The sequence below is a fragment of the Suricata suricatta genome, chromosome 12, assembly GCF_006229205.1.
Source record: "Suricata suricatta isolate VVHF042 chromosome 12, meerkat_22Aug2017_6uvM2_HiC, whole genome shotgun sequence".
In the NCBI taxonomy this organism is placed as follows: domain Eukaryota; kingdom Metazoa; phylum Chordata; class Mammalia; order Carnivora; family Herpestidae; genus Suricata; species Suricata suricatta.
In genome coordinates, this window is record NC_043711.1 from 7,621,968 (window position 1) to 7,645,309 (window position 23,342).

General features: G+C 60.1%; 1 protein-coding gene across 6 annotated transcripts in view; it reads left to right on the forward strand.

Moving 5' to 3' along the window:
* The window catches only part of DNM2 (dynamin 2), a 56,386-nt gene that overhangs the window by 24,584 nt on the left and 8,460 nt on the right, over positions 1-23,342 (forward strand). For 2 of the 6 annotated variants that reach the window (XM_029916388.1, XM_029916390.1), the window contains exons 7-16: positions 1,445-1,587; positions 4,127-4,262; positions 5,436-5,503; positions 6,114-6,252; positions 8,470-8,556; positions 9,932-10,002; positions 13,169-13,220; positions 14,162-14,173; positions 18,056-18,169; positions 23,087-23,196. In XM_029916388.1, the coding sequence (XP_029772248.1) occupies positions 1,445-1,587; positions 4,127-4,262; positions 5,436-5,503; positions 6,114-6,252; positions 8,470-8,556; positions 9,932-10,002; positions 13,169-13,220; positions 14,162-14,173; positions 18,056-18,169; positions 23,087-23,196 (932 nt within the window). Of the gene's footprint in view, positions 1-1,444; positions 1,588-4,126; positions 4,263-5,435; positions 5,504-6,113; positions 6,253-7,468; positions 7,608-8,469; positions 8,557-9,931; positions 10,003-13,168; positions 13,221-14,161; positions 14,174-18,055; positions 18,170-23,086; positions 23,197-23,342 lie in introns of all 6 variants that reach the window. The other 4 variants (XM_029916387.1, XM_029916389.1, XM_029916392.1 and 1 more) reach the window with 3 other exon arrangements.

The following is a 23,342-nucleotide window of genomic DNA, read 5'->3' on the forward strand; positions in this document are numbered from 1 at the left end:
GTTTTCCCTGTGAGTGAAATGGGGTGCTCTCGTGCTCCGGGACGCGGTTGCACGCTGGAGGGAAGGTGTGCAGAGCGCGTGGCCCATGTCCCCACCCCGGGCGCCACGCAGCCCCCACGGGGGTCTGGGGCAGTGCCCTGGCCATGTGGGGTGCTGGACGGTCCATCCCCTTCCTGGCGCAGAGTGTGCTGAGCTGGAGCAGGAGGCTCCCTCACATCTTTTTTCCAGCCTGGTGGACACTTTGTAAATTCTTTCCAGATGTGGGACAGGTGACAGTAGAATGCTCATTTCCACCTGTAGGGTTCTAGCTGCTGTTATGGCTTTTGTTTTGTTCCCTCCCTCTGTCTCTCTCTCTCTCTCTCTCCTGGTAGAGTTACAAAAAGAAGTCCTAGAGCCCAAGCATAGTGAATATCCTGCTTCTTCCCATTTAGTGGTGGGTCCCTTCCTGGGAGTCGCCAGTGTCACCACTAACTGGGCTTCCTTCTAGAGACATTCAGAGCCTGGAGCGGCCACTGTGTCCGAGTCTTACTCACTGCCTCCCCGCTCTCCCTCCTCCCTGCCCCTCCTGCCCCTTCCTCCCTCTCCTTCTCCATCTGCCCCCCTCCCTCCTCCTCTCCATCCCCGCTCTCCCCCCTCCCTGCGCCTCTCCTCCTCCCTGGCCCTCTCTCCCTCCCCCATTCCTTTGCCTTTTCTTCCTTTTTCTTTCCTCTTTCGCTACCTGAACAACAGTGTATCTGTATATATACTGTTCTCCCTTTTTCTCTCCCCAGCCATCCTGAGGCTCGTTCCGTAACCTTTCCTGCGGGGCCGCTTCCTTTTACAATTTGTGACCGCTTAGAGCCACGTGATTCAGAAGCAGAACAAGGGCGAAGGGGCCGCGCAGGTCCCCCTTCCCGCCCGCCGCCTGCCCCATTCCAGCCTTCCTTCTGCTTTTGCTTCCTGTCGCGCTTCCTTCTCTCTGTCCGCCGACTAAAAACATGTTCTCCCCTCTCCCTGTCTTTCACAGAAGTTCCGTGCCTTCGCAGGGCAGCTGTTTCTGTCTTAGTTTGTGGGACCTGGGCCCGTGTCCACACAGCTGCCATGGTCCTGGGGCCCACTGGCTAGTCCCCCAGGACGCGGGTCCATTGGCGGCCCCCTGGGCATCTCACCTGGGCCACCTGTGGGAGGCCGTCCCGAGTCAGTGCATGTATCCCTGGGTCACGTGTACCCTGTGTACACCCCTGAGTCCCGTGTACCCCACGGCCCGGACACCTGGTGACTCACCCTTGCCCAGGCTCTGGCGTGACTCCGGCTCGGTGTTCCCATTGCTTTCCTTCGAGGCTGGGGGTGCGCCGGGCGCAGGGGGCCATCCCGACCTCAGCCCTTGACCGGCGTGGCAGGCCTGCCCCTTCCCGGCGTCCTGTCTGTGCTGATCTCTGACCTCTGGCCTCTCCCCGTCCCGCAGCAACTGACCAACCACATCCGGGAGTCCCTGCCGGCCCTGCGCAGCAAGCTTCAGAGCCAGCTGCTGTCGCTGGAGAAGGAGGTGGAGGAGTACAAGAACTTCCGGCCCGACGACCCCACGCGCAAGACCAAGGCCTTGCTGCAGTACGTGTCCCCCCTGCCCGGCCCGCGGGGGCCTCTGCGCAGCTGCGGGGTCCCGGGTCTGGGCTGGGCGCCGACCCCCAGCCGTCTGTCCATCTAGTAACCTTGCAAACACCTGTGGGCCAGGCCCTGTCCTCAGCCCTGGGGCCGCCACGCTGAATGGGGCAGCCCACCCGCCCTGCCCCTACGTGCTCAGGAAGCAGAGAAGGGAGGGATGGGACGGCAAATAAGAATATCAGAAAACCAATAGTGATGTGGGGAAGGGGCTCAGGTGCCAGGATGGGCCTGGGGTTGCCATATAAAATAGAGCGGTCAGGAGGGCAGCCCTGAGACAGTGCGATTCAGGCAGGGATGGGGCCTGGCCAGTGCAAAGGTCCTGAGGCAGGACGGTGCCTTGCAGTGTTGAGGAAGCTACACGGCAGAACAGAATGAGTGAGGGGAGAGCATGAATGAGGGGTAGAGCGGAGGAGGGGAGAGCAGGGAAGGGACAGGGTGGAGTGTTCAGGGCCTTGTGAGCCAGGAGAGGAATCAGGCTCTTGCCAGTAAGGTGGGAGCCACGGAGGGTTCTGAGCAGAGGAGGGAAGGCCTGATTCAGGTGTTGACAGGCGCCCTCTGGTGGTGGAGGGGAGGCCAGGCGTGGAGGGCAGGGCTGGAGCCTGGCCCTGCGTCAGCTTTTTCTGCTCTGTCTCTTGGAATTCTCACCCTGACCCCGAGTCGGTGCCCACCGGCCCAGCTCAGAGCTGAGGGGGACTCTTGGAAGCCACCCAGCTGTGAGGTGGGGGGTAGGTGTGCCCACAATCCCAGACTCTCTCTCGAGGCTTCTCCTGCCTCTGTACCCCCGGTTTCTGGCCCGCAGGGCACCCTGGGTGATTGGCCAGAGTGGGATCCAGAAACTCCCTGACCACTCATGAGGCCGATGGTCCCACACATAGGACTCCTCCCAAGGACACACCAGCGGGACACCACCACAGGGGCTGTCCCAACCCTGCTGTCCCCCCTTCCTCTCTGCCACGCAGCTCTGCGCGGTGGGATAGGGGGTGAGGATGCTTCGATGCTCAGACAACACTGTTTACCTCTTGTGGGGAGAAACGCTTCTTGGGATCTGTGATCCCCTGCCCGCCCCCCCAGGTATTCGGGGAGAACCCCATTGTCGGCCGCCGGGCCTGGCCGCCCCCGCCTCTGGCCGGCACCAGGCGATTTGCCCACGAGAGCCGGACATCATCTCTTGACTAGCAGTGCTGCAGGCCGAGTAGGGGCTGGTCCCTTGGCCACCACAGCTCCTGCTCGGGGCGGGGGGTGGGGGGCGCGGCAGTAAGGGGGTGATGAAGGCAGGTGTGCAAGGGGCTGGGAGAGCAGCCAGAAGTGCTGAGGAAACCCCCGCACTTGAGTCCTCGGCGGCTCACGGGAGCACAGCGCTCAGCAGCGCTTGGAGACTCTTGTAAGGTTGGGCCGGGTTCCCTGGGCCCGTGTGTCAGATTGACATGTTTCCTCGGTTGTGTCCACACTTCATTTTTATTATTACTTGTTTGATGTTTATTTCTTTGTGAGAGAGAGAGAGCATAAGCTGGGGCGGGACGGAGAATCCGAAGCAGGCTCCAGGCTCTCCTCGCTGTCAGCACACAGCCCGCTGTGGATCTCGAACTCAGGAAACGTGAGATCGTAACATGAGCCGAAATCAGATGCTTAACCTACTGAGCCACCCAGGCACCCGTTATGTGAGCACTTTAAAAAACAAAACAAAACAAAACAACAGGTGCCCAGGTGGCTCAGTCTGTTGAATGCCCAACTTCAGCCTGAGTCATGATCTCACGGTTCATGGGTTCGAGCCCCATGTTTGGCTCTGTGCTGGCAGCTCTGAGCCGTGAGCCTGCTTCGGATTCTGTGTCTCCTTCTCTTTCTGCTCCTTCCCTGACTCGTGCTCTGTCTCTGTCTCTGTCTCAAAAATAGAGAAACATTAAAAAAAAATTAAAACATTTTCATGTCTCAAAATCAGAAGTTTTAGGTGACCTACCATTAATTGGCTGCGTTCTTTCTTTGCTGTGGGGGGTGCCGACGAATAGTGCTTCTTAGGCTTGGTGTTTCTTGGAGCAGAGAAAAAACGAGAAACTCCTTGAAGCCTCACGATGGCCCTGTGCGGAGACCTACCATCCAGATGAAGAAACTGAGGCTCAGAGGGGCAAAGGCACTTGTCCAAGGCGTCACAGCGGTCATTGTCGGAATCCCCCGAGTGGCGTGAAGGGACTGCCTTCTCACTCACAGCTCTGCCGGATCAGGGCAGACGCTGCTAAGCTGTGACCCTACCCGCCCCCGCCTCACTCTTACTGTCTGCAAAATGGGAGTAATAATGCTACCCCCCCCTCCCCCCAAGTTCACTGAATGAATAAGCCTAGTGGGCCTGCTGCCTCCGGCAGTCCTGTATTTTACTTTGTGGGCATCTTGCTGCGAAAAAGTGAAAAGGAGCGTGTAAGCCCCCGCTTGACCCGGGACATAATTGCGGGTCAGAACCTCCCCTCTGATGTCCGGGTTCTCTTTTTCCCTGTAGGATGGTCCAGCAGTTCGGGGTGGACTTTGAAAAGAGGATCGAGGGCTCTGGAGACCAAGTGGACACGCTGGAGCTCTCCGGGGGCGCCCGAATCAACCGCATCTTCCACGAGCGGTTTCCCTTTGAGCTGGTGAAGGTAGCGCCGCTGGGCTGGGCCCTCCCGCCTCCCCCTCCTGCCCCCAGGCGTCTGCCTGCTGGGCGTAGTGGTGGGGACGGTGTCCCCTTGGGGCCCTCTTTCCCTGAGCCCACAGCTTAGAGGTGCCCGGCAGACCTGAACGAAAGTTCCATTTTTTTCCGCTCTGACAAAAACCAATACGCGTCCTTTGCAAAATACATAGAAAACAAGAGGTAAATTCTCAAAGGAAAATGGCCTCATCACGTGGACGGGAAAAGTAGGCCGGTCGAAGCGCCAGCTTGGGCAGCGAAGCACGTAGATGACATTTCCAGCGTCCTTCCCGCGAGGGGCGTGCCCAGATGTGGGCCTCGGCGGAGACCCAGCTGCAGAGATGCAAACGCAGCAGCTCTGGGCGCTCGAGTTTGAGAGTTTTTCTGTTAATTGGCTTGAAGTTGTATGCTTTTCACCACGAGCACATTACCATTTTTGTAACCCCCCGCAAAGTTCTTTTCGATAAAAGAACAAAAGCTAAAGGGGGAAAAACACCCATAATCCCAACACCTGCAGACAACCATCTGTTAGCACCTGGGTGTCTGTCCTTCCCCGATGATTTCTGTGCCCAACATACACAAACAGCACGTAGACTCATTCATACGTAAAAAGAACAAATTAGTATGTTTCGTGCCTCATTTTTTCACACGGTGGCCATCTTTCCAAGTCAGTTATGGGTCGGTCACGTGTCGTTAATGACGGTAGCATCTCGTCTTGTGGGCGTCCCGTTAGGTGTTGAGCCGGTCTCCCATCGTTGGACGTTTAGGTGGTTTTCACATTCTTTGGCAGTTACAAATAGTTCTATGAATGTAACTAATTCTTATTAATTCCTTGCAGTAGATTCCTAGAGCGCTTAAAACCGCCTGAAAGTAGAGTTGTGTGTTTGGAAGTCCGTGAACGGTACTGCCACGTAGCCCGTAAGAAGTTCACGTGAACTCATGTTCCCTCTGAGAGAGAGCGACAGTGTTCATTTCAAACCATCCTTGCTGAAACTGGGTTTTAGTGTTTTGCTGAGTTTTGACCAGGGCAGTGGTCGGCCATGTGAAAACAGACACACGCAGGACATAATGTTCCCCAAATACGCACCTGTTGTGGGGGTGCCACGGGCCCTTCCCAGCATGTGAGTGGTTTGTCTGCTCTCAGATGGAGTTCGACGAGAAGGATTTACGGCGTGAGATCAGCTACGCCATTAAGAACATCCACGGAGTCAGGCAAGTTCCGAGGGGCGAGTTGCCAGGTTCCCTTCACCTCTGTGGCGCCAGCCTCCAGCCAGTTGGTCCCCCATCCCTCTGGGTGCCCCGGCTGGGAGGCGTAGGCGGGCTCCCGGGTGGTTGTCAGGAGCTTTGTGTCAATCCCCGTGTGTCCCCAGGGCCCCTCGTGGGTGGGCGTGGCTCTACCGCAGGCCACAGGGCGGTCTGCTGCCCTAGGGTTGCACGTGGGTTCAACCCGTCCGTTGGCATGAGCCCGGCTCCGAGAGCTCACTGTAGACTTAACCCCCTGGGGTTCGGGGGAGCCAGAGCGGAGTCACGGTGACGGGAACCCCGCATGTGCCCCCATCACAGGGCTCCTCCCGCGAGACTCCTGAGTCCCCTCCACTGTCGGACAAAAAGTACTCACTCTGGCTGTCCAGTCTTAACGTCCCCATGGGGTCCTCAGGTCACCCCCATGGGTTTCCAGGCAGTGGATGCAGGCATCCGGCCCCCAGACTCGCCGTGACCTTGGCTCGTTCTCGGGGACCTGGCCCGTGCCTATGAAATTGCTGACCGTGCTTTGTTTCTCTCTGACTTATCTCCCCCTGCCCCCGGGTACGGATGGTTTTAGGACCGGGCTCTTCACCCCGGACTTGGCATTCGAGGCCATTGTGAAAAAGCAGGTCGTCAAGCTGAAAGAGCCCTGTCTGAAATGTGTCGACCTGGTTATCCAGGAGCTAATCAATACAGTTAGGCAGTGTACCAGTAAGGTATCGGGCCCTCGGCAGGGTGACTCCGGGCCTTGTGGACGCGGGGGTTTGGGGGTTTGGTATCAGGCTCCCGGTGCTGCTCCGGCCTTTGCCCCGCTGGTGTCCTTTCCCCCCAGTTGCCTCAGTTTCCAAGAATGTGGCCTCTTCCCAGGGGCCGGGGCAGGGGCATGTCGGCCTGGGCGCAATGTGTGTGTGTGGGAGGGGTGGGTGCGCCAGGCCTCCAGAACTGGCCAGACTGGTGGGCAGGGCTCCCTGGGACCCTGATATCAAGCCTAGCATGTGTCTGATGGAATTGGGGGTTTCGTTGGGCTGTCGCTTTGCTGCCTTCTGGGAAGCAGAGAGGGACCCCCGTGTCAGCTGTCAGAGGCCAGGCTCCCTGAACGAACCTTCCCTGGCCGTCACTCCTTGGCAGATGCCTGGGGCCCTTGTGCCTTCCTGGAACCGGCCACTTCTCTGACCCCAAGGCCCAGATGCTAACAGCACAGTGAGCGCTCGGGTGCCCAGCTCGGCTCCTAACCGCCACCACCAAGTCCCCCCGCTTCCCCTGGCTCCCTCCAGGAATAGGACTGTCCTTCCCCTCCCCCGCCCCAGGCAGCACGTCCCCTGAGCCACTAGGTCACGGGCACCCATGTGCCAGTGTTCACGGGCCACTGTCTCCGCCTGGCAGGACGCGCTCCCAGGGCAGCCCGCTCTGGCCAGGCCCCGAAGTGCTTCCCAGTGGGTGGTCCGTGCTTGCACGTGCACCGGGGCCGCAGAGCCCCGGGTCGGTCCTCCAAGGCAGGGAAACTCTGCTTGAGCCTTCTGTCTCGGTCTGGAAAAGCCCACATTTGCTTCTTAAGCTTCTTCGATTAGAAAAGGGAGAGAGAGAGAGAGAGAGAGAGAGAAGCCTAGATGGGGTAGAGACGGTCCTCCTGGATCGCATCGCCACAGGTGGGAGAATTCCAGGCCTCCTCGTTCCGTTCCTTGTCCCAGCTGTGAGGCTGACCCCTCTCGCTTCCGTAACGAAAGCCCAGAGCAAGCGCCAGCCTCTCCTCCCACCCAGGAACTCCTCTTTGATCTGAAGCAGCTTCCGGGGCAAATGCGGGCACAGCCTCCTACCTGCATGTCACTAACCAGCTGACTTTCCTCTCTTCTCTCTCTGTCTCCCATCCCGCGTGTGTGGCCTGCACTGTCCCTGGGTATCTTTCTACCTCGTCCCACCCTCCGCATGACCCAGGACGGGGCTCTTCACCCCCGACATGGCCTTTGAAGCCATTGTGAAAAAACAGATTGTAAAACTCAAAGAGCCGAGTTTGAAGTGTGTTGATCTCGTGGTCTCAGAACTGGCCACGGTCATTAAAAAGTGTGCCGAGAAGGTAACCGAAGGTTTCGTTGTTATCACCTGCACATTTGTCCCGCATCTCCTCCCCCCACCCACGTTGGTCTTCACCCACGCATCTGGAAGCTCTGCCTCAGCAGGAACCCCCTTCTGTGGGCCCCGTGTCGCTCGGCGACCCCTCAACTTTTCATGGCGGACAAACTGGGGGGAGTTGGCAGTGCACGGCCTGTGAGGACCGGCGGCCGTGCCCGTTCTGGGTCCCATGAGAGAAGGGGCGGGGTTTCCAAAGGTCGCCGCAGGTGAAATGCCATCCGCAGACCTGCATGTTCGTAATGCCACAGGGTGTTTGAGAGGCATCTGGAGCGCCCACTCGGTGTTCCCCATCACGTGGACCATGCCCAGACCTCAGAAGGTGGGCTTCTCCGTGCCCTTGGCTGGGTTATGATCGGGGCATAGTTTTCTGCAAGGGGGTCCCGCTGAGGTAGATGGCCCAGATGCCCAGGACAGGCGCTCCTCACTCACGAGCCGGCGAGAACCCGCCCCACGGGCCTGGTGGCCTCCATTGTCCTTGGGGTCCTTGTGCTCACCCAGTGCTGGGTGGAGGGGGTGCCCGTCGCTACCGGGCAGCAGACACACAGCGCCACTTGCTCTGCCACTTTCCACCTTGGAATCCATTCTCGAAAAGCTCGTGCTTGGGCACCCTGTCACTCTCTCGGGCACACCGTCCCCCCACTGTCCCTCTCTTGTCTCCCAGCTGGAGCAGCTATGAGACAGGAGGGGGGTGGGGACTCGGTGGGCCCCCCCCTTGTCACCTCCCCTCCCCCACGTTCTCTGTGTGGTTCTTGTCACTCTCCGCGCTGTGAGGACCCAGCCAACGCTGCCACTCTGCTTCCTCCCAGCTTAGCTCCTACCCCCGTCTGCGGGAAGAGACCGAGCGGATCGTCACCACTTACATCCGGGAGCGGGAGGGGAGAACCAAGGACCAGGTATTGCTTTTTGTTTGATCTTCCAAGTGTTATTTATTTGCATGAATCTTTTTTTTTTTTAATTAAAAAAGTTTTTATATGCGCTTAAATCTTGAGCATACATTTCTTTGAGTAATGACAAATGCATGAAACAAGAGACTTCTCCCACCCCAGCAAGATCCAGAACCAGGCTGTGGCCCCTCCCCAGCCCCCAGCCCCCCTGTTCCCTACGCTTTGCCTTTTCCAGAAAGTCCTCTGGAGCCCCTGGAGCCCGACCTCCGTCGCTCCGCTTGGTGTCTCGGGCCGCCCAGTGGGGTTCCCTCGAGTGCGGACCACGGCCTGTTTTACCTGCTTGTGCCCCCTACGATGCGTGGGTGCCTCTCACATTGTAACCTGTTCTTGTGAAGGCCAAGGGCACATGAGGACAGAGTGGGGCCGGCCCCGCGCCTGTCGTGCGCCAAGAGAGCCCAAGGCCGGCTGCATGCGGCCACACCGGGTCCGACTCGCTTCCCCCTCGGTGTCCCCTGGGGTCTCTGGCAGCACAAACCTCCCTGCTGGGTTTGGTGGCGGCCCCGTCCCGTTGTGCACAGCAGTGGGGCCCAGGCTGGTTCCTGTGGCCTGGAAGTTGTAGCAAAAGCTTCCAAGATTCCATTGATTTTGTTGTTTTCGGGAACGTCGCTGTCCCTGCCACGCACACCAGGGCGCCTGGTTGGCCCACTGCCAGCACTGCGGGCTCCGTCTTGGGGCTCAGGCCTCGTAAAACCAGCAGCTCTGGCTCCCAGGGACCGAGCACCCCAGCATTTTCCAGCAGCCCCGCAAAGGCCAAGTGCCTGGCATGTCTGACCCTGGAGGGCTCAGGGGCACAGGGACTTGCCAGGAAGGGACAGGGTCTTGTGCGAAGGCCTGCCCCTTACCGGAGATGCCACCCTGACTGGCTCCTGTGGGCCTGTGGGGACAGGGTTCATTCTAGCGCCCTGGCCTGGCCCGTTACCTTTGCCATTTGAATGCAGCATTACTCTAGACACTTCGCGGGTTGGGAATTATTTAACCCTACGCAGTTGGGCCTCTTGTTGCCCCTTTCCAGTGTCCAGTAAGGTGAGGCCAAGGGTCCCAAAGCCATGCGGTGGCCCCAGTGAGACAGCAGCCTCTGAGGCGCACCTGCAGCCACCACGTGGCTGCCTCCCTCTTTCTTCCTTGTGAGGCCCTGGAGTTTCCAAGTACCCGAGCCCCTCCTCCCCCTGCAGATTTACTCCAAGGTTGGTGTTGGAGGGGTGTAAGAGGGCCTGGGAAGCCGTGTGGTTCCAGCTCCCCCTGCTGGCGGGTTTGGGAAGTGCTCTGGCTGTGGCCGTCCCCGCCAGGCTCCACTCTGTACTCACAGTTCCCCTCCTTCTTCCAGATTCTTCTTCTGATCGACATCGAGCAGTCCTACATCAACACGAACCACGAGGACTTTATTGGATTTGCCAAGTATGTACTTTTCAGGACAGCAGCTGGTGGGGGGGCACCAGTGCCTGCCCTCAGAGCCAGGCCCCCAGGGGGATGGTTGGATTGGCTTCCCTCAGCAGACCGGGGCAAGAGGGTCTTTCTGTCTGGGTTCTGTCTGAAAGTACCTGGAAGCTTTCCTGGGCTAATAGTGATGTCCAGCCTCGTCCTCCCTGTGCCTCCTGTGGGGCAGACCTCTGGTCAGCCCTTCAGGAAAGGGTGAGGTGGCATTCAGTGCTTTCCTTCCTGCGTGACTTCTCACAACCTTTCACAAACTGTGCAGCTGTCTCCAGCCTTCCCCATCTGCACTGGGCCCTCTCCCATGTTCCAAATCGAAATGCTCAATGGCACTGACTCCCAGCAGCCCCTGGGTCCCCCCTCAGTGAGCTTGGGCAGCCTACGGTTTGTTCTGCCCGACGGAACACCTGCCAGAGCCAGCCTCCTGCATTCACTTAGTCAGTGTTCCTGGTGTGCGTTCTCCGTGCCGAGTGCAGACGCAGGTCCCGGCTCTCAAAGACAGACGTGCAGCCAGCCATGTGTAATGTGGTGTAATCCCCACTGGGGTCTGGGCTGTGTGAGGCCTGTGTGGAGTCCACGGGGCACCCTTCTGGCCCAGCCTTGGGGGCACAGGGAGGCCTCCTTGCGGAGAAGGGCCCGTTCAAACCCAGTGTTGGGCTGGCCGGCTGGGCAAGAGGCTCTTCTCTCCGGGGTCTCTGTGCTGGGCAACGCGCTTGCGGGCAGAGCGTTTACCATTGCACTCAGCACAGCTGGCCCGCTCTTCTGCGCGGGGCACGTGGTGGGTGAGTGGAAAGAACGGACGAATGAATGAATGAATGAGGGCATGATCAGAAGCAGCTCTCCACACCCAGACGAGCCAAGGGCCCTGGTTGGGCTCTCCCTGCTCGGGGAGGGCGGAGGGGCCCTGACCCCCTGCGCCTCCCCTCCCAGCAGCTGGGCGTGTGGGGGCCGAGACCGCCGCCCCCCTCCCTGGCTCACCCCGTTCGCCTCACCGTGACGTCTCTGCTTCTCACACTTCATCCACAGTTCCTTCTCACAATCTCTCCTGTTTTTCCTTTGACCACTCTACTCTTTCCTCTGGACTCCTGGGCCTTCCCACTGCCCCCAGCTGTTACTATACTGAGCAGCTGGTGACCGGGTGGGTATTGCCTGCTGTGTGCCTTTTTCCTGGTGTGTGAACCGGGTCGCCCGGGCTGGGGGCGGGGCCCAGGGCCCCGGCCTTAGGGGAGGCGGGTGGACGTCAGGGCATCGCGGAGGCGAGCTGTCTCAGAGCCGGGTCCAGCGCGGGGAATGAGCCCCTTCAGAGCCCACAGGCCGGACACATGTCTTCACTGAGCATATTCTCACGTGGAAGGCAGAGTTGGAAAGGGGAGTAGGAGGGGCTGTAGGAGAGCAGAGCGAGGGATGTGACCTGAGAGACCTTTCCCAGGGAAGTCACGACAGCCAGGGGCGGGCAGACAGAAGACCTAGACTGTTGGGGACAAGGGAGGGAGGGAAGGGAGACCCAAGTCACAGGAGCTCGGGGAGAGCAAGGGGGGGGGGCATGGGGAGGCCAGGCTCCATTGCCAGGAGGGGCCCTGCAGGTCGAGGGGAGGACTTCGGACCCCCTCCCACCCCCCCACCCCCCACCTGACAGCAAGAAATGTCTGGCTGGGCACAGGGAAGGGAAGGGTCTGCCCGGCGAGGGTGGGAGCCCGGAAGCCCCTTGAAGCAGCACTCTGGGGCCTCGCTAGCCCCCAGCCGTCGCTGTGTGTGGCTTGATCGGCCGTGTCGCCCGCACACACTGTTGACCGAATCCTTCCTCTGCTAGATGTTCTGCGCTGCTTTCTCCCTGCCTTCTAAACGTGAAACCCAGGGCCCAGAGAGGCAGCTCTGTGATAACATTATTATTATTATATTATTATGTTATATATAATATAATAATAAAGCTCATTGAATGTTAGGAAGGAAAAGTGTTGGATAAATTCTTTCTCCTTTTTCTTTTTTTAAGTTTATTTATTCTGAGAGAGAGACCGTGTGAGCACGGGAGGGGCAGAGAGAGAGAGAAAGAGAGGGAGAGAACCCCAAGCAGGCTCTGCACTGTCAGCACAGAGCCCCGTGTGGGGCCAGAACCCATGAAACTGTGAGATCAGATCGCGACCTGAGCCAAAACAGAGAGTCAGACGCTCAACTGACTGAGCCACCCGGGTGCCCCCAACACTTCCTCCATTCTCAGAGTTCAACCTTTGCCTGTCAAGGAACAGAAGCCTGTGTCCTTAACTCTCTCTCTTACTTTCTCTCTCTGTCTCTCTCCTTTATTTAATAGCTGGCTTGAACTTTCAGGGACAGCCCCAGGGGCAGCCAGTAAAGGAACGTAACAAGACGGTTTGCCTTGTCATATTCTGAAAGTTCCTAAAACAATGCGTACTGCTAAAGGAACGCCTTATTCCTAAAGCGATACGAGAAGAAAAGCAAATAGGATGCCTCAGTAACTGGGGGTGTCAGCCGTTTGCAGGCAGGGGTGCCGTGATTGTCCCAGCAGAAAACAGGATGAACAGGCGAGCTGAGTGGGTGCCCACGTGCAACACACGAGGCCTTCATCCCCGTGGCTCACGCTGGCCGGGAAACAGGGTAGCTGAAGAAGGGAAGAGATTGGGACTCTAGACAAATGAGGGGACTTGATGGAAACGCTCCCGGTGACCTTACGTCTCCTGTGAACTGGGTCAGCTCAGGAACCATCCAGAATGTTTTCCTGGTGAGCAGCTGTCCCGTGGCCTGATCTCCCAGGCTGGCTGGCTCTGTGGCCTTGGTGCTGGGGTCAGGGATGGGCACAGAGAGTGGGGAGACGCTGCAGATTTGACCCCCCCCATCAGCCGCCTCCCAGGCACCGGGGGGTTCCCACCTCGGAGGCTCTGGACCCACTGACCCTGGAAATAGCTCTTGGGAGTGGCTGAGGTCAGGGCCTCGAAGCCTCAGTTTAACTAAATGCGTCTTCTCGTTGCATGAGCTCTTTCCCTGCGGCAGCCCTCTGTGTGGAAGGGGCTTCTCTCTGCCTCTGCCCCGAGCTGGCCCCTCGGCCCCCACAAGGGAGAGAACCCCACCTCGTCCTTCCCAGCATGTCGCCACATGAGTCTTCTCTCTGCTTCGTTTTCAGCGCCCAGCAGAGGAGTACTCAGCTGAACAAGAAGAGAGCCATCCCCAACCAGGTAGCCCCCCCAACCCCTGGCCCACAGCCCTAGCCTTGGGGGCGGGTGGGTCCTAGTGACCGCTGAGCCCAGTGCCGGTCCCTGGCTTGTGACTTTTCCCGCCAGACCCTTCCCCTCCCACTCCCAGCATCTTGAGTCCATTCAGGTTTCGGTGTTTCAGGGAACCTGTCTTTGAACAAACTCTGGCCCAGGCTGTGGGGCACATTTGCACACCCAGAAGGCCCTGTCTGACATCCAAGGCCACGGTTAGAACTTGACCCCCAAGAGAGGGGCATGGGTGTCTGCAGCCAAACTGGGTTCCCAGCCCTAGCCCCGGAGACTCGGAACCTGGGCGAGGGTGGGTGGGTGGCCGTGTGGTGAGAAGCCGGTCTGGGGAGCCTAGGGTGCTGTGAGCCCCATTCCTGCAGAAACCTAGAGCCACAGGAAGCGTTTTCTACCTTGATGTCAGGCCCCAGCCTGCGGCCTGGTCACATATGAACAGCTTCATATATGCCAGTGTTAGGTGGCTCCTTTTTTTTTTTTCTTTAAAAAAACACATCATCTTTGCAAAAATTCCTGCCAGAGCCCATCCCACTTCTCCACATTAGACAGAGGGGGTTGGGGTGGGGCCGGGGTGGGGGCTCTGCCGTCCTGCGTGAGGATAGAGCCTTCTGGAAAAGAAGGCTGTAACCACTGCATGATTTTTTTGCGCTTGCTGTAGGTAATACATACGTTGTTGCTTTTTTGTTTCGGGAGATGATAATGAATTAAATATTAACACCGTGAATATAATTAATAGCATGTAATTTTTTTTCTTTTGCTGTTTTTTTCCCCTGCTCTTCTCTCCTCCCATTTTTGTGCTTTTCCTGCTTTTTCTCTGTCCCCTCGTGTCCCTTACGTTTTCTTTTCCTCTGCCTGCTCTTCTTTGATTTACCCACAATCCTAACTTTGCATTTTCAAAGGGGGAGATCTTGGTAAGTACCCACTTAGTGTGGTAGCGAACATTAGAGAACCTAAGCGTGGTGGACATCCCGCCACCCCGTAAACGTGCCTTTCCCCCCAAATAACAACTAAAAACCAAGCTAACCTAAAACCCCCTGCCGTGGCCAACACCTGCTGGACTCCGTGTTGCCCTAGGCATAAGCCGACTGACACAGACACTAACCTGACCACCACCCTTGTGGGCGCTGCCACCCGCCCAGCCCATTCCTGACATGTGTAGCTAGTTTCCTGTAGGTCGGGGATGGCAAATACTCCGCTAACACCCCAGGCTTCCCTCCCCTCCCATCCCTGGCCAGGGACAATGTTGCTTAAGCCCTGCTGGAACTGGGTCTCGCCCCTGCCACTGCCTCACCATGCAGAAATGTTCTTCTCCTGCGCTCAGGGCAGACATTACTAATCGATCTGGCGCGCTTTCCTTGGTGCCCCTCCCTGGTCCTGTGCAGGCATGGCTAATCGATCCTGGCGTCCTTCCCTGAGCATGCCACTACTTCCCTTTCCATTTCAGATGTGACTGGACTGGTCAGAGAATTTTTCCCCCCATGTGATAGCTTTGCACGTGACCCCCCCCTCCTACACCCCGACTGATCAGGGAGCTCTCTCCTGGGTGCTGTCACTGTTCCGTGCCCATGGCAGATGTGACGATCGATTAGACTGTTCTGTGTCACTCGCTCCCTCCCCTTAGAGCTCGCCTGCGGCGGGCATCACTCATTGACCCTAGTGTCCTTTGCTGCTGTGCCCGGGATTCTTTCTCTGAATTCTCGCCAAGGCAGTGGCTGCTACCCATCGATTGGTGCAGCCGCCCCCAATGAATGGTATTTGCCATCCCTGTTATAGGGAACACCTCCTCTCCATGTGCAGCCCAGCCCAGGGGGGAGCAGGTGTGCTCCTGTCTGAGAGGTGAGCTCTTTTCAAGGTGCTCACCTCAGAGCAGCTGGCTTTAGCCCCAGCTCTCCGAGGCGCAAGGCCTGGGCCGCCTCCTGGGGGGCGGTCTCCCGCCGCTGCCACTGAGGCTCTGGCGGCCCTGCTGCTGCCCTCTGGCGGGGGTCTTCGCCGTACCTGAGCTCGTCCTGTGCCAGGGCCGCCCTGCACCCAGGCCAGGGCCTGGCAGGTGCTGAAAGAGCCGGTGCTCGGCCGGATCGGGTAGGGGCAGAGGCAGGAGGAGGGGCCGCTCCGGAGGCCTGTGGGTTCTGCATTTCCCGCATGTCGCCCCCAGTCTCTGAACTCGAACTATCTCCCCCTGCAAACAGCCCAGGGGCCCACTTCTCCTCACACCCCGTGAGGTTCATTTGTTCACTTCCTGCCAGATTCCATGGCCCCAGCCCCAAAGCCCAGCCTCGCCCCTGCTGTGGGCCTCTGGGTCTCTCGGCCACGGTTCCCATTCCTGCCCCGGTGACTCAGGCTGAGACCCCGACCCCGGAGGAGGCTGACCCATCCTGCCGTCCTGCCGCTGCCCCTGCCGGCCCTTCCCCCCACCCCTGCCGCTGTGCACCCCGGGGCGTGGGAGCCTGCCTGCCTCTTCTGTCCCTCCACCTGCCTCCTTCTAAGCCAGGCCCCCAGGGCACAATTCTGGCTTTTGGATGAGGAGGCCCAGCCACGCCTTCTCCTGTGGACTCAGCACAGCCTGCCGCCCACAGTTTGCCCCCCCAGGGTAGGATTTCGTCCCTGACCCTACATGGCTCCCCTGCAGACAGCTCTCTGGGGCAGCTCGAGGGGAAGGGGACCTTACAGGCTCCTCCAGGCCTACTCAGAGGTGCCATTTCCGGCATAGCCTCTGCCCCAGGGCCGCGCGCCCCGCACCGTGACCAGGGCCCTATTTGCCAGCTACTGCTACCGCCTCAGGGTGGAGGCAGGTGAGCCAGGCTAAAGAGGGGTAGGTGGTGGGGGGCATATCTGCCCCCTTGGGAACTGGGCTGGGCCCCGGAGTGGAGAGGCCTCCCCATGTGGAGACTTCTCTTCTGGGGAGCACTGACCACCTATGTTCTCTACTGCCTGCTCCTCTTCCCCGGGTTGGCTGTGACTGAGGCCTAGAAGTACCTCCCCTGTCCGGCCGGGGCTAGGATGAGTCAGGCTGTGCCCTGCCCACCACCCCCCCACCTTCCCCAGCTGGGGAAGGAGGAGCAGGTATGAACACAGAGACCCACACAGCTCTGGGACAGGGGCTGTGGGTGCTGGTGCCAGGGACTCCTTCCTGGGCCATATGCAGCATGGCCTTGAGCCTGAGTCTGAAGACCAGCCTTGCCCCCAGTGTGACCAGACCTCCCACTTTGCCTGGGCATTCCCAGGACTCTAGATTTCTGGTGCTAAACCAGGGTGCCCTGGGAGGATACCACGACCTTACTGGGGCCAGTGGGCTCTGCCCCCTTGCCCACCAGGCAGCCCATGCTTGGGTGGGTGCCAGCAGTCTCTGCCTGCTCACTGGTGGCCATGGGTCCCCAGGTGCTGGCTCGACATCACTAGGAAGCCCTAACAAGGGCCACCAGGCTGCATCCCGTGCTGTCCCCAGCCTGGACGGGGGCTTCTGTGTAGTGCGAGGATCCCTGGGGGTACTCTGGCCGCCTCCAGCTTCATGGCCCATAGGGCTCAGGGCCTAATTCCAGCCATCAGAGGTGGGTGGCCCTGTTAGGCTTTGACAGGCCTGGGGGCATGTCAGAGTAGGAGAATAAAGCCCCTCCTGAGACTTACCAATCAGGAAGACACCTGAGCCCCAGAGTCATCCCTCACGCCCCATCCCTGCTGCCTCTGCCCTGTCCCACCGTGAGGGGACTCAACACCAGCCCATTCCAGCTGTCCTTGGCCACATCTCTGTTGCTGCCTGGGCCCCCCGGGCGCCCCTGTCTGTGCCTCCCTGTGCTTCCCACAGTCCCGGGGTTCCCAAGCAGAGTGATGGGTACCTCTGGCCCACACATGCCTCTGTGACCCAGAGAACACGGGACCGTGGCCTCCCCCCAGGCTGCCTGCTTGTGGCTGTCCGATTAGGCCTCTGCGTAGGCCTGACTGGATTCTGCCTCCTGCTCAGGTGACAGGTACAGGCAGACGAGCCCCGTCCAGGGGATCCTCCAGGCCAGAGCCTCGTGTCAGAGAAGAGTAGAGCTGCCAGGTTCAAGGCCAGCAGGGGGCAAGATCCTGGGCGGGTGCCGCAGGCTCACACCTTTGGCCCCAACCCTCCGGGTGGGAGCACCCCTTCTTCCTATACTCTGGAAAGAGCCTGTGGGGAAGGGGGCCTGGGACGGGTGCTGGCCGCAGCCCCTGTTCAGACCGAGCCCCTTCGTCCACCAAGTGTCCGCCTGAGTAAGCTGGGCAGATGAGCCAACGGCACGGGCAGCAGAGTTGACGCTGTGGGTTAAGCTTCTGCTGGTCTGGCCACAAAAGGAGAGAAAACCACTCCCATTTTGTGGCAATTCATTCCTCCAGCCTTCTGTCAACAGCCATCGTCCAAGGGGGCACGTGGGGCAGGGTGTGAGGGCATCCCTGGCACTCGGTCCCGCAAGTGTGATTCCTCCCATTGCCACGTCCCCTGTGACACACCCCCGTACAAAGCCCAGGAATGCTCCTGGGCCGGGCACGCCTCTTCTTGCCTGTGCTGTTCCCCGTCCCCTCTACCCACGCCCCGTAGCCCTGTGAGTGAGTGACCCTGCTCTGTGTCTGTCTGCCTGGGCTTCCCATTGGTTCCCTGTGGGAAGTGCTTGGGGGCAAGGTGGAGTTGGGTTGCCTGGCCTAGAACTGGAGGTATCTCTGCTGTGCGGTCCAGCTTCCTTCCCGGGGACCAGGGCACTGGGCCCCGGGCCCCGAGTGGGGGTGGGGGCTGGGCCGGGTGGCAGGCGTCGTCCCCCTCTGAGCAGCCCCCTCCCCCCCAGGTGATCCGCAGGGGCTGGCTGACCATCAACAACATCAGCCTGATGAAGGGCGGCTCCAAGGAGTACTGGTTTGTGCTGACGGCTGAGTCTCTGTCCTGGTACAAAGATGAAGAGGTGAGTGGCTGGTGGGGGCAGGGGGAAGGCGGAGGATGGGGGGCATACCCGGCACCAGCCTGCACATCCCAGACCCCATGGCCTCCTGGGGGTCCAGCCAGAAGGCAGGCCCACTCCAGGAGCCCTCAGCTCACTAGAAACTGACCCCAGCCTCCAGGGCCACAGTGAGGCATCCCTGGCTCTCAGAGGTGGGGGACTCAGGCTCCTGGCCAGGCTGCTGAGGTGCAGGGGGTCCAGCGTCCACAGCGGGCTCAGCCAGGCCCTTCATTTGCCTGACTGTGAAGTGGGGTAGAATGGTCCCCGTGACGGGCTTAGCGTGCCCGTCTAGAGCATTCCACACGTGCTTGTCCTGATCCAAAGGACCTGGGGAGGCCTCTGGGAGTGGCACCAGGAGCACTAACCCTGGGGATGGCCCTGTGTGCTGCCTTGTACGGTGGCCTCCAGGAGCCTGCGGGCAAGCGCTCTGAGTGATGGTGCCCCCAGCCCGGCGGGCCGCCTCTAGGGCAGCACTGCTGGCCGGGTCCCTCCTTCGCCTCTGCACTGGCCCGTCCTCCTGGCCTGCATGGCCCATCTCTTTGCTTAGTTCTCTCAACGCAGCTATAGCCTAGTGGCCCCCGAATGGCAGGGAATGGCACCAGTCCCCTGTGACTGCCTGCTGGGGCTCTGTCGTGGGTGGGGTTGGCTTCTGAGGGTCGCCAGCAGGGGGCACTGTGTTTCTTTCATCTTCCTGGGCTTGTCCCGTGAAAGGCCCACCGGCTCTCCCTGTTGGCCAGGGCGGTGTTGGGTGACAGAGGCCCCAAATGAAGGCCCTTACAGAGACAGAAGTCTCTTCCTTGCCCGTGTCCTGGTGAGCTGGGAGGCTGTGCAGGGCCCCAGATCCCCCGTGCCCATCACAGTATGGTCATCAGCAGCCAAAAGAAGGGAAAGGAGGGCCTGTCTAGGAGAGGCCTGCCCCCGCCCCTGACCATCCGGTCACATGGCCCCTGTGTGCCCCGCTCAGCTGGGAGGGCCCAGTTCTTGTGTGTGAAGTCCCTGCCCTGTGCCAGCCTTGCTGGCTTGGAGAGCCCACCATGGCCACGTTTTCCTCGAGAAGTCCTTATCCATCTGTCCTTGAGGAATCAGGCTCCAAGCAGTGACTCACCCTGTGTCACAGAGCGGGGAAGGGTCCCTGCGTTGGGAGTATAGGGTGTGTGCTCCCTGGCCTGAGAGACCCCTCAGCCCTGGCCTGGACCCCTCCCTCGCGGCCCAGACCGGACATGGTTCCTCTGAGGGAGGGTGTTTAGGGGTGAAATGTCATTGTTTCCTCTCCTTCTGGAACCTTCCAAGAGCAGCGGGAACCCCGAGCCCGTGTCCTGTCTGGTGTCTGTATCTAACCCAGGAGAGGGCGCATCCAGGACCACAGTGCCCCTCGGGTTTGGGATGCAGAGGAAGGGTGAGGTCAGGCGTTCCTTCCGGGACCCTCGTGGCCAGATCAGCTTCTCAAAATGGCTGGGCTGGGGGTGGGGTGGGGATGACGCTTTTGCATTTTGTGCCTCCTCCCACCCCCGCAGTCTGAAAGCTGGTCTGCTGTGGTGCATCCGCTGCCAGGCCAGCCGGGGGCGGGCTCCACCTTGGGCCTGGGCACCTCCGCCCAGGGTGGGAGCACCATCCTGGCCGACCATTCCAAGTCCGGTGTGAAGAGCTCCGTTTCTTCAGCGGGGAGGGGTCCTTCGTGTTCCCCTCGTGTGGGGGTTTAAGGGCGCAGCCCTGGAGCCTCCTGCGGGCCCAGACCAGAGGCCCTGGGAAGCCTTTGGCGGGAGGAGGGTGGATGGCCGGCAGGGGGTAATGCCAGGCCCGTGAAAGGGGCCCTGTGTGTGCTGCAGACACAATGCAGGCTAAGACTGGGGGGGGGGGGGCAGGTCCCAGCAGAGCAGGGACCCTTGGAAACCCCCATGTGGCAACCCCTACCCCCCAAATCCCAGGGACCATCTCAGAGACGCCTCAAGAGAGGCGAACTATATTTCTTTATTTTAAAAAATAGCCCAAGAGGACGCAGTTACAGAGTGGGTGGGGGTAAGGGAGCAGTTCAGCCGGAGCCCCCACCCCCTCAGTGGGCAGCAGGCTCCCCCCCTGCTTTCCCCTGGCCCCTCTTCTCCCACCCAGGCCCTTCCAGACCCCCCGGGGCTTGTCTCCGCCCCCCGGTGGGGAGCAGGGGGGTGGGTGGTGGCACTCACCTCCAGACCTGCCTCGCTGCGGAGGGGGAGCACGTGTAGGGGTGCCCATCCCGGCGCGCCGCTTGCCCGAGCCCAGCCTAACCAATGTGCAGACTACTGTACACATTCAGAGCCCCCTGAACAGGTAGTCTGAACACTGGGTTGGCGGGGCCGGCTGTCCGTCCTGCAGGACCCCCGGGGTGGCGGGGGATGGGGGGCGCAAGGAGGGCCACGGCGCCCCGGCCCCTTGGAGCAGGCCAGTCCACTTCGCCTCTTCTGACGTGGCAGGGCTGGGGCCGGCTCGCATCTGGAGAAAGTTGTGGGTTTGCAGGAAATCCTAAGGAGGGGGCTGGGGAGCGGGCGGGTGTGGGCGGGAGGGAGGGTCTGGGTCCATGGCCGCTGTGTGCAGGCCAAGGTCTCCTGGGGGGGCGGGGTGCACGCACGCCTCTGCGTCTCTGTGCTTGTTCTGTGCGTGTGTGTCCGCAGCATCGGGAAGGCGGCCGCCACGCTCTGGGCGGAATCACACTATAAACAGTTCCAGATGTGGCGTCTCGCTTAGGGCCCAGAAGGACTGTGACTCAGTTACTTGGCCTGGCTGGCCAGCTGGAAGCTTCCTGCCTCCTCGACAGGGCGGGGGCAGCAGAGGCCCTTCCACAGTCTTCTGAGCAGGGACGACCCCCCCCCCCGCCCCTTCCCCCCATCCCCCCGCCACGGCCCCTCTGAAGCCCCCAAGACTCTTCTCCAGGAGGTGGGAGGGTCTTATGCAGAGCCTTTCTTTGCCACCTCCTTTCTTGGACCTCCCCCTGCAGCGTGGATGGGGGTTCGAGCCTCCGTGGCCGCAGGGCCCCTCTGCTGCCGCTCACTGCAGTCCAGCTGGAAGGAGTACTCTCCCCGGCTTCTTCCTCTGCCAGAGTCCAGGGACCTGACCCTAGGGCCATAAGAGGGAGGGACAGACACAAAAGAAAACCCTTGTGTCTCCTAGGCTCTCCTTAATCCCTACCTTGCACAAGGAGGCCAGGACTCCTGTCCACCTTTGACAGATGAGGACAAGGAGGCAGAGACAGGAAGTGACTTACCCGAGGGGCCATGGCCAGGGTGGGCTAGAGCCCATTGGAGCTGCTAAGGCTACAGGCCCAAGCCTGCTGCCCACTCCTGCCTCTCTGTGTGGTCCTGAGACTTTGAGCCAGCTGTCACCTGCCGGGGAGCCCCCAGCCCCTGCCCCTCATCACTGTGGCTGCTCTGGAATTCGGAGGCAGCAGCCATATTGGGCTTTGTTCTGGGGCTTTCCGGTGCACAGGCACAAAACGGGTGAAAAGAGGGCCATCTGGGTGGCTCAGTCAGTTAATCGTCTGACTTCTGCTCAGGTCATGATCTCATGGTATGTGGGTTCGAGCCCAGCACTGCTGGACTCTGTGCTGACAGCTCAGAGCCTGGCGCCTGCTTCGGATTCTATATCTCCCTCTCTCTCTCTGACCCTCCCCTGTTCACGCTGTCTCTCTCTCTCTCTCTCTCTCTCTCTCTCTCTCTCTCTCTCAAAAATTAAAAAACAAAAACGGGTGAAAAGAAAGCAAACTCCCAGGTTGAGGGGGAAGGTATCTCCTCTCCAAAGATGCCCCGAGGTTAAAGAAAGGATGGTGAGCAGAACCTGGCTTTGGGTCACATGGCCTTGGTTTCTGAGGTCCCGCTGTGGCACTCCACGTGCCGTGTGCCTATGGGCAGCCACCTTCCCTCTCTGAGCACAGTGCTTCCCTGGCGGGGACGGGGGGAGGTCATCAGAGCTGCTGTGGGTCACATGGGCACGGGAGCCACGGGGTCCCGAGGCACCCAGATACTGTGCTGTTTCCTGATGTGGAAAACCTGGTTAGTGGCTGCCAGAAGGTCTAAGATGCTGTACCCATGGGGGCCCAGCCCCAGGCTGGGAGCACACGGGTTATTAGCCGCCCTCGGTGGGTGCATGTTGGCCTCCGTGACTCGCCAGGCCTGCACCCCTGGCTGAGGGCCACGTCCTCACAGCGGCTTCCCCAGCGGCCACCAGGACTGCCGTGCCTGCCCTCAGCAGGGTGCTTCCTGAATGGGGCTGCCCTTAGGAAGCGAGTGACACTTCTGTGGCTTTGGAGCTCAGGCGTGACCTCAATGGGGCTCACTTTCCAGCTCCAGGATCATCTGAAGCTGATGAGTTTTAAATCCCAACCCCACCCCCGAATCATTGCCTGCCCCCTCTTCGCCTCAGTCTTCCTCTCTGTAAGATGGGATCATAGTGGTAATTCAGCTACAGGCTCGTTGTGAAGATATAGTGGTTGTGGGTGTGGTCATGAGCACAACAGACCGGAGTGCCTGGCCTCCAGGGAGCAAGATCATTGTTAGGCGAGGGGTAGTAGCAAGGGGAGAAGGAGGAAGGAGAGGGCAGGGGAGCGTGCCTGTGAGCTTGCGGGGTGGGGTTGGGGCAGGCCTCTCCGAGAAGGTCCCCTCTGCACAAAAACCTGAAAGAGGCAAGGAGGGAGCCACGCAGGCATCGGGAGGAACATTCCAGCAAACGCCCCAGGGTGACCCGAGCATCGAGGAGGCCAGCATGGCTGAGGCAGAGCGCACTGGGGGGGCGGGGGGAGGCGCGGCCAAGGCAGGTGAGTATCCCAGTAAAGCCACCAGCACGGGCGGCATCAGGTTTTGGAAGTGGCCCTCGAGGTGGGTCCAGTCCCGGATGACCCGTCCCCCCTTCCGCCCTCAGGAGAAGGAGAAGAAGTACATGCTGCCCCTGGACAACCTGAAAATCCGCGACGTGGAGAAGGGCTTCATGTCCAACAAGCACGTCTTCGCCATCTTCAACACGGAGCAGAGGTGAGGGCCCACCGGGCGAGGGCAGCCGGCCCCCTCCAGTCATTCTGCAGCAGCTGCTGAGCGTCATCTGCGTGAAGTCCCTGCCCTAGGGTGTCATGTTCTAGAAGGGGAATCAAGTGAGGGGCGCCTGGGTGGCTCAGTCGGTC